This window comes from Solanum tuberosum, unplaced genomic scaffold (genome assembly GCF_000226075.1).
Source record: "Solanum tuberosum cultivar DM 1-3 516 R44 unplaced genomic scaffold, SolTub_3.0 scf00179, whole genome shotgun sequence".
Taxonomy (NCBI): Eukaryota; Viridiplantae; Streptophyta; class Magnoliopsida; order Solanales; family Solanaceae; genus Solanum; species Solanum tuberosum.
The window spans coordinates 704078-713998 of NW_006239105.1; the positions used below are offsets into that span (position 1 = coordinate 704078).

Sequence of the window (9921 nt, forward strand, 5' to 3'; positions counted from 1 at the left end):
TAAATGTGTAATTTACTATTTTAATACATGTATAACTAAAACCTGCATAACTTATTCCACCTTCTACTCTGCATAACTTATACATAGATTCCCTCATAAGTTATGTTGGTATTAATTATGTAGGACTACAAAAAATACAACCAAACACCGTATAAAATTAACACATAAATAACTTTTATACAATATTTAGAATTCTACCAACCAAACATGGTATAAGTTATGTTGACTTTTCCACCTAAAAAAATAATTCTACCAAACATGATAAAAGTAATGCAACTTTTTATACATGGATAAAATGCAACTTATACCGTAACCAAACAAACCACCGTTAGAGTAATAGATGGAGCATGAAAATATGAAAAAGTCAATTAGGTTTTAGAAGAAGTAATTGTAGGTATTTAAGATTGTTGAGTAGAAAATCATATTCTTATTCATCATAACCATACGAAGAAAATGGTGAGGCAGAGGAGTAATCGGGATAGTGAAAGTGTGGTTCTGGTAGCTAAGAGGTCAAACTATGTGATTTTGGCCTTGTTTGTGGTAGCTGTATATGGGAGTTGGTTTGTGTATGAACAGCAGTACCTCAATCTGCCTAAACCACTCGGAGCTCAACAGGTTGGTAAGAGGGGTTTTTCTGAGCATGAAGCTATTCAACATGTTATAGCCTTGACTCAATTCGGTCCGCATCCTGTTGGTTCACCTGCACTTGATCATGCCTTGCAGTATGTGTTGCAAGCCATAGAAAATATTAAGGAAACAGCTCATTGGGAAGTTGATGTAGAATTAGATCTTTTTCATGCTAAATCTGGTGCTAATCATATGGTTGGTGGACTTTTCAAAGGGAAAACTCTGGTTTATTCTGATCTCAATCATATTGTATTAAGGATTTCGCCAAAATATGCTGCTGAAGCAACGGAAAATGCTATTCTTGTATCTTCCCACATTGATACTGTGTTTTCCGCGTATGTTTCTCAATTTCATACGGTTGTCTTCAAAATATATTTATATTTTTACCTATCTTGTCAGATGGTTGTAATAATTGACACTAGTGTATGCTACAAATGTTGTTCAGAATCCAGAATATTGTTGATGTTAAGTCAATTTTTTCTTAATTTAATCAGCTTAAATGCTAATTCAATAATTGCTTGCTTGCACTTCTCATTCCAAAGCTATGAACACTACCTCATTATGTTTCAAATTATAATCTAGAAAGTTCTCATTATGTTTCAAATTATAATCTAGAAAGAAGTTCTGATTTATTCGTGGCATAATATTCAAGTGTATTGATAGTTACCTTTACCTAAAAAAATAAAATTCAAGTGTATTGATATAAGTTCCTCCGAGAAGTAGATATTCTAACCCAAGTAGATGCTCCAATAAGAATACAAAACACTTTTGGTTTAGCTGCTTTGAGGTTATGGGGGGAAATCTTTAGAGGGTTTGGGATTTTTTTGGGTGATACACATGTATTGTGAAAGAGGTCATGTTCAACTGGTACTGTGGAAGACAGAGAAGATGCAGGACGTGGAAGCTTGTGCCACTAGCATTTATGTGGGTCATTTGGAGAGAGAAATATGAAAGTGTTTGAGGGTGTACAGATGAATTTCGTACAACTGAGGAGTAGCATCTTATCTTTTATTTCCTTTTAGTGCACCCATGAAGTTTCTCTATGTATAAAAGATTGAGTTTCGTTCGTAGAAAACAAATCTCTTGGAGGTTTTCTACTTTTTGGTATATTTCTTGTAAAGGGGTGATCTTTTTTGTCTAAACATCGACAAAATTTTATTACTTTATAAAAACAGGATCAGTTGAGGATCTTTAGACTGTCGAAGATGTACTTAATAGGTACTTTGAAACTTAAAGGAAATCAATCAGTAGGATAAATCACAGGTGTCTAGATTTCTCCTTTTTGGTGTAAGAACTATGATTTAGGATAATGCTGAAAAACTTACATATTTTGAAGCATATGCAGAACTGATAAGGGATGCTACTGTGATTTTGTGAGCATCAATCAGGACAATGTTAACTTTTCAAAAAAAGAGGAGGTAATCCTAGTCGTTCTAAGGGCATTTTACCGGGACAATGAAAAGCATTACATCGGAAAAAGCAAATCAATGAAGTCCTACAATCTCAGTGTAGGTGGACTAATAAGAAGTTAATTTTTATTACAAGTTCTTGAATCAAATCACCCACATTTACAGTGAAATATTACTATCTTATTAGTACAATATGTGTGGGATCTTTCTTAGGTCTCTTTCATGATGAGATCTCCCCTTGACTAGTCTTCAACAAGATTGAGAGCTCAATCTCTCATGGATATAAACTTTGTCTTCAGCTTTTGGAAGTAGCGTGTCCTCTCTTTGTTCTTGGGGGCGATTTATCCTCTTTTCTCTATTCTTCATTCTTCATTTATTCCCTTTCCAATTTGGAAAACTAGTGTGCTTCAAACCTTGCACATGATACCATTCTGAGATTTCTAGAGATATCAGCTTCAACAGGTAGTTCATTGGCCTTCACATGTATTTGTATCACTGCTGTTACTTCTGTCACGAATAAATTCTCTCCAACATGGGCAGTTGATATTTAAGAATGTCCATGTGCCAAAATTATTTGCAAATATCATTTCTATAGAAACTCACCAAATATTCCAAGTGCCAAGTGACTTGCTTCCCTTCATATTGTGTATTTGAGGAACAAAACATGAAGGAGATGATTGGGCATGCTAGTAAGAATGATGGTCTTTATTGTTTAGATTTTCACAATGGTGACAGTACAACTACAAATTTCTTTCTCTAGTTCACTCTGGTCTGAATCTATTATGTCCAATAAAGAGAAAGTTTGGCTCCACCATCGTTCCTTAGGTCATTCATCTTTTTATATAACCAAGATGTTTTGAGTCATCTATATTTTCACTCTGGTGCTAGATGTTTTGAGTCACTCATCGATCGATGATTAAACAAGTGTAATGTGGATCTATTTGTTTAAGCAAAAATCAGATGTCATCTATATTCTTCCTACCTTTTTAAATCTGAACAAAAACCCAATCTGATATGCCCAATAAATGATTCCTTTCTGATAACTCCGGGGACTACTTCAAGCAATACCTCTTTTTTTTCTTCCAAAAAGAGGGGAATTATTCTTGAATCTTCATATGTCAATGCTCCTCAACAAAATTGGATAGCAGCGAGAAGAATGGCCTATTACGTGACATTATTAGATCACTATTGCTTCACAAAAGGGTTGCAAAACAGTATTGGGGGAAGTGTCCTAACACCTGCACATCTTAGTAACAAATACCATCAAGAATTCTTCTGAACTTTAAAAGCTCACTTGATACTCTTAGGAATTTCTTCCCGAATTTTGAATTTTTCGATAAATTGGTTCCTAGAATCTTCGGGAATGTTTCCTATATTCACATTCATCCTCAAAATACAGGCAAGTCAGATCTGCATTCTCTTAGGTGTGTTTTCATAGGATATTTTCCTGCTAAAAAGGCTATAAGTTTTACTAATCGTCGACCAAGAATTTCTTTGTTCCAGCTGATGTTACATATGATGGAAGTGAGTCCTGTCCTAGTCGTTTTTACATTCAAGGGGCGTTCTTACATTCAGGGGGAGTCATTGAATGGAGAGGGAACTTTAGACTTACTGTTCTGTAAGTTCTCTATCCCTTGCCGTGTCGAATCCTTATCCGAGTCCTTGCCCGAATCACCATTTTTAAAGTCACCCGAGTACTTTGTATTGAGTTTCATAATAAAGAAAAGTAGTTTTCTCTCTCCCTCTCAGATCTCTCAAGAGTCCAGAATAATAATCAGCAGAGAGTTGGTCTATGTGCATACCATTTATGTTTGTTTTTTCTTGCTGTTGTATATTATCTTCTTCTAGTATTTTTCAGAGGATAACGTGTGACAGGTTGGTTCAATATCCTTTATCTGCAGCAACTGTATATGCCTTTGCTGTTTGACCTTTTAACTATTTGTTAATTGGTGCAACTTATTGTTTTGCAGGCTTTTTCTTTATTATTTTAAACTGTTATGGACAGTTTAAAACAGCCTTTTGTTTTAATCTTATCTAATGATTCAATTATGTATCTGCTTTCACCTGCATGCAAAGTTAAAGTGGTACTTGCTAATATTGACCTATCATGTTGGTTTATTTTCCTATAGTGAAGGGGCTGGAGATTGCAGTTCATGTGTAGCTGTTATGTTGGAGCTTGCTCGAGGAGTGTCTCAATGGGCTCATGGGTTCAAAAATGCCGTAATTTTTTTGTTTAACACAGGAGAGGAGGAGGGCTTAAATGGTGCTCACAGTTTTATAACTCAGGTTTTTGTCCCGTTTAGACTTATCTCGAGATTTTTGTTCCAGTATCATCTTATTCTTTTAAAAAAGCTTTTGACATATATAGTACCAAATCCTAACTCCTACTAGGAAAGGATGAGGATGATGCCTTGCAACTCAGCTTATTAGACATTAAAGATTAAACTTACTTCTTGTTAGTATTTGAACTCTATAGATGCCTCTTAATCTTTATCATGATGGGAATGACTCAAGTTTATTCTATCTGATGTATATCCTATGAATTGGTGGGATTTGTTTTCATTTTCTTCTGCAAGTTCTTAACTTATTGGTATATAATTGATATATTAACTGTCACATACATAATTATAATGTCATGCTCTATTCTGCTTGTATCCACTTTCTCAAGATTTTTGTCTTCTTGTCTGCACCACTCCATGTTATGTATGACATGACACTAGTGTCCATGTCTATGCTACCTGGGATATATTTACGCATTTTAACTGAATGGCTATTTTCACTTTTCAGCACTCACAAGCGATGTAGTATCAAATAGCAGAAATTAACTGCTAAACCTTAACATTTAAAATCTCATTATGAGTTCTGTTAACTTGCATAGTTATTTCATTGATGCAGCACCCTTGGAGTGATACTGTAACAATGGCTATTGACTTGGAGGCCATGGGTGTTGGAGGGAAGTCGGGAATATTTCAGGTTTGTATCTACTGTTACAGTCCTTTTCTATCTCTACTTTTCGTTTGGTGACTGAACAGGTGGTGTATGGATGTTTATGAGATAAAACAAGCTGCTGCTTTGCTTTGTTTTTTTCTCCAATTTTTTGTGATGAGCTAATTTTGATTAGACTGGCATGCATATGCTTCTCCTTTTTAGATGAGCTTGCCCGGACTTATTTATGATCAAAATGGAGGTCTTTTTGGACGCTTCCTCTTTTCAAAAAAAGTTTTTCCTCAATTAATCGATATATCAAAAGTTCCTTTTCTCTTTATCTTTGATTCTTATTTTTGGCTCACCTATTGTTCTTTAATTACAGGCTGGTCCTCAGCCATGGGCAATTGAAAATTTTGCCTTGGCAGCAAAATATCCATCTGGTCAAATAGTTGCACAGGTCAGTTTGCATTACTCAAAGAGAAATAAATATATTTCCTGAAATCCTTGATGTACCATTTATGTTATTAAACCCTCTGTGGGTTGAGGTTCTGAACTTACATTGTACTGTCTTTAGTGCTGCAGGATTTATTTAAATCCGGGGCAATAAAATCTGCTACTGATTTCCAAGTGTACCAAGAACTTGCTGGCCTTTCTGGTCTGGATTTTGCATATGCTGATAATACTGCTGTATACCACACAAAGGTATTCAATATGCCTCCCAATGAACTATTATACTACCTTTTTGGCAATTTGCTATTTCTACTTACTGCGTACTAAGAAAGGCAATTTTGCAACACTTATAATTCAGATTGCATGCTAATCATCAAAGTTCATAATTTTTGGACAATTTCTTGTTTTGGAATTTTATCATGTTTGAGTAAGGGGGTGTTTGGATTAAGCTTATTTAGGTGTTTTGACTTTTAAGCACTTTTTCAATTTTGGAGGTGTTTGGAAAAGTTGGAAAAAGTGCTTTTAAGCACTCACCTTTAGGCCAAAAAAGTTTTAAAATAAGCCTAAAGCCAAAAGTAGGGCATCCCCTACTTATTACTTTTAACTTTTGACTTATTAGTTACTTTTTATTACCTAATCCAAACGGGCATTAAGGGCTTGTTTGGATGGGCTTATAAAAAGTAACCTATAAGTCAAAAGCTAAAAGTCATAAGTAGATGATACCCTACTTTTGACTTTTTTTTTTTAAAGCCTAAAAGTAAGTGCTTAAAAGCACTTTTTAGCTTTTCCAAACACCTCCAAAACTAAAAAAATTCTTTAAAAGTTAAAACACCTAAAAATAAGCTAAATTCATATGGGCACTAAGTCTGGGACCTTAAAGAGAATCTTCTGTAATTTTGTTGCATAGATAATTGTGCAATTTCTGTTGTAGTTGAGGCCCCATGTTTCATGTGGAAGTTGTGAACTACTTTGCTGATGTGCAAACTGGAAATGGATAATATGGACCTCCTCTTCTATTTACAGTGATAGAAACAGTATCAGGTGACTCCAGTGTTATTTAAAGTGATTGATCTGTCACTTAAAGTGATGAGGTGATGCAAAATGGTGGGTCCTTGCTTTGTATGTGTGAAGCGAAGCAACTTCAACAAAGAATGTACTTCACAGTTCACATTACTAAGTTGCAAAACTATTCGAGCAAGAGGCGGTCCCTTCTTTGAGTTTGATTTATTTGATGGAAAAAGAGAAAGAGGAGGATAGAATAGGGCCTTTTGCTAATTGAGAATCAGATTTCCTCTTTAGATATGCATCAGTTAAAGCTGATTATCAGTGTTGTTACTAAAACAGTTATACATAGAGAAATAGGAGGATAGAATAGGGCCTTTAGCTAAGTGAGTATCAGAATTCCTCTTTAGATATGCGTCAGTTAAAGCTGATTATCAGTGTTGTTACTAAAACAGTTATACATAGAGAAATAGGAGGATAGAATAGGGCCTTTAGCTAAGTGAGTATCAGAATTCCTCTTTAGATATGCGTCAGTTAAAGCTGATTATCAGTGTTGTTACTAAAACAGTTATACATAAATGACTATGACTCATTAATTGAAACTCCAACTTTTATTGAGTATTAGAATTCCTCTCCAGATATCAGACCTTGTTTTGTAAATAGCTATGGAGGTTAAATGATGGGAAATAAGCTCCTTGGGAAGCAGTGGTTGATGTCAAATATAGGAGAGAAGTTTTCTGGGCACCTAAAGTAGTTAAGATTCCATATGGAGTAGCTGGTTGGAGACAGATTTGCTGCCTATTAGAGGAATTCAAAATGTTGGCTTGATGGTGGACGATGGGAAAAAGCTTTGGAAATATAGTTAGGATTGTTCTGGTTTGCTGAAAGATCAATTTCCCACTTATATAGACTGGACAATAATTCTGAAGTCGTTTTAGGAGATATATTCTCTGATGTTGGACTGAACTTTGAATTCAGAAGGAACCTCTTTGGCCGAGAAACACAGGAAGTTGATGTATCGATTCAGCAAATACAATCAGTAAAGTTAATTCCAGAGAAAGAAGATGGTCTATTCTGGAAAGCCAATAGAAAAGTCTTAGAAATTTTGTGGTCTAAAACAAGCCATAGAAATTTTGTGGCCATATATCATCTCATTAAGGGTAAAATAGGAAGTTTAAGTTAATTGTACTTACTAAAGAAAGATGTCCTTTTTTTGGGACCGACTAAAGAGGAAAGAATGCCCACATAAATTGGGACAAAGAGAGAGATAGAGAGAGTAATTAGTTTTGATGTTACAAGCTATATTACCATTGTTAGGTAATCATTGTAAATTGTGTGCTTTAGTTTGAAGGTGTTTCTTCTTGCATAAAGCCCCAATAGACTTGTTGCTTCTTTAGACTTTTTTTGCTTTTAACTGGGAGTCTGTTATTTTCTTTACAAATGTGGTGCCTTTTGCGTGCAGAATGACAAATTAAAGCTTTTGAAGCCTGGTTCTCTTCAACATCTTGGAGAAAATATGCTTGCCTTTCTACTTAAGGCTGGAACTTCTACAAATCTGCCTAAAGGCAAGGGGACAAATTCCAGCGGAAAATCTGGCCAGGATACTGCTATATATTTTGACATTCTGGTATGTTCACGAACTGCAGTTCTTTTGTCGTTGGTTGTTGATATACCTTTTTTACCTTGAAATTGGTGTCTACTGCTGGATGAATTATGTTATTTAGAGAGAAGTATTGAAAACACCACTGTACTTGGCGTAAATTATTAGTTTCATTTCCGAACTATTGCAGCCTTAAACACACCCCTATACTTGACTAACTAAACTTAGATACACCCCCGATCTGCCACCATGATACATCATTAAGGACGGGGAATCTACTGACAAAAGATTCGCTATTTGCTGATGACAGTAATTTTATTATTGTTTGATAAAAGAAAGGAAAGTTATAATCGAGTCTCAGTGCTTTATGATGAATATTGATAATCTCCTATTTAGAGTTTGTTAAAGAATGACAAAAGTCCCATGTTGGCGGTTAATGAGATAGGTGGACTCCTTATAAGGCTTGGGCAATCCTCCTCCCTTTGAGCTAGCTTTTAGGGTGTGAGTTAGGCCTAACACCTAATTTAACAGAGTTTATCCTGCACCCTTTTTGCACAGCAACTTTGTTTCCTAATGCATTTTAACTGGTTTCAGGGAACATACATGGTCGTATTCCGACAGTATTTTGCGAGTTTGCTCTACAATACAGTGATATTGCAGGCACTTTTAATATGGACGACATCAGTAATTATGGGTGGACATTCTGCCATGGTTTCCTTGGCCTTATCATCCTTGAGTCTCGTGCTCATGTGGATGTGCGCTATTGGCTTCTCTGTATTTGTTGCCTTTGTTCTTCCCCTCGTATCATCTTCACCCATTCCCTACATTTCAAGTCCATGGCTAGTGGTTGGTTTGTTCAGTGCACCTGCTGTGCTCGGGGCTTTCACTGGTCAACATGTGGGCTATCTCATTCTGTTGAAGTATCTGACAAAGACATTTTCAGGAAGAAATGCGAACCTGCCTTTGGTTGTCCAAGAAGATCTGGCAAAGTTAGATGCTGAGAGATGGCTCTTTAAAGCTGGTTTATTGCAGTGGCTTATTCTTTTGATTGTGGGAAACTTTTACAAGATAGGATCATCTTATTTGGCTCTTGCTTGGCTAGCCGCTCCTGCATTTGCATGTGAGTCCACATTTATTTCATTCCTTATCTTTGCCGTTTATGATATGGACACGAGAGCCCATAAGTCTCCATGCACCTAATGAAAATCTAGATTTAGTTGACCATATATTTTGGGCAGATTCTTGTAGTGTGGATATGATGTTAATGCATTGTCCTAGTAGAATAACTAGAATTCCTTGTATCAGTAGTTAGCGCTGTTAACTGATCAATGTTCTGAAAATCTAGATGGATTGCTTGAAGCAACTTTGTCACCAGCACGGCTGCCAAAACCACTCAAAACGGTCACCTTGCTGATTGGATCATCTGTGCCTTGCTTGCTTTCTTCTGGCATAATTATTCATTCGGTTTCTACACTAATTGGCAGTGCAGTTCGACTTGAAAGGTAAATCTCCAAGATAGTTTTTACAAAGAAGGCCCTCATTTTATGGTAACAGATTTTCCAGTTCCTTAATATCTATTTACTACCCAAAATGGAGGTCATCACTGGTACTTGACACCCCCTTTCCTTGAGGCGAACCTTTGATCACTAATCTCAATTCTCAATAGCACAATTAACCCAATCATGCAAAACATATAAGCATATTATATGTATATACTCGACAGCTAATAATTATCAACCATCAATAACGTATCAACGACATGGTAAAACTCAAAGTAGAAAGCATAATAATCTGCTAAAATACAAACAATTAATAGAAATTTTTTTCTCCCAGGCACAACTTCCAAGAATGAACTAGAAACACCTTAGCCCCCCCCCCCCCCCCCCCCCTCCCCCCCCTTCCCCT

The 9921-nt window shown here is 35.9% G+C and overlaps 1 protein-coding gene across 1 annotated transcript in view; it reads left to right on the plus strand.

The window, feature by feature from the left end:
• Positions 1-329: 329 nt before the first annotated feature.
• LOC102602520 (endoplasmic reticulum metallopeptidase 1) overlaps positions 330-9921 on the plus strand; it is a 26760-nt gene continuing 17168 nt past the window's right edge. The window contains exons 1-8 of the mRNA XM_006354621.2: positions 330-962; positions 4166-4322; positions 4932-5009; positions 5347-5421; positions 5547-5666; positions 7879-8043; positions 8611-9136; positions 9362-9518. Coding sequence (XP_006354683.1) covers positions 454-962; positions 4166-4322; positions 4932-5009; positions 5347-5421; positions 5547-5666; positions 7879-8043; positions 8611-9136; positions 9362-9518 — 1787 coding nt within the window. The 5' untranslated portion in view covers positions 330-453. The remainder of the gene's footprint in view (positions 963-4165; positions 4323-4931; positions 5010-5346; positions 5422-5546; positions 5667-7878; positions 8044-8610; positions 9137-9361; positions 9519-9921) is intronic.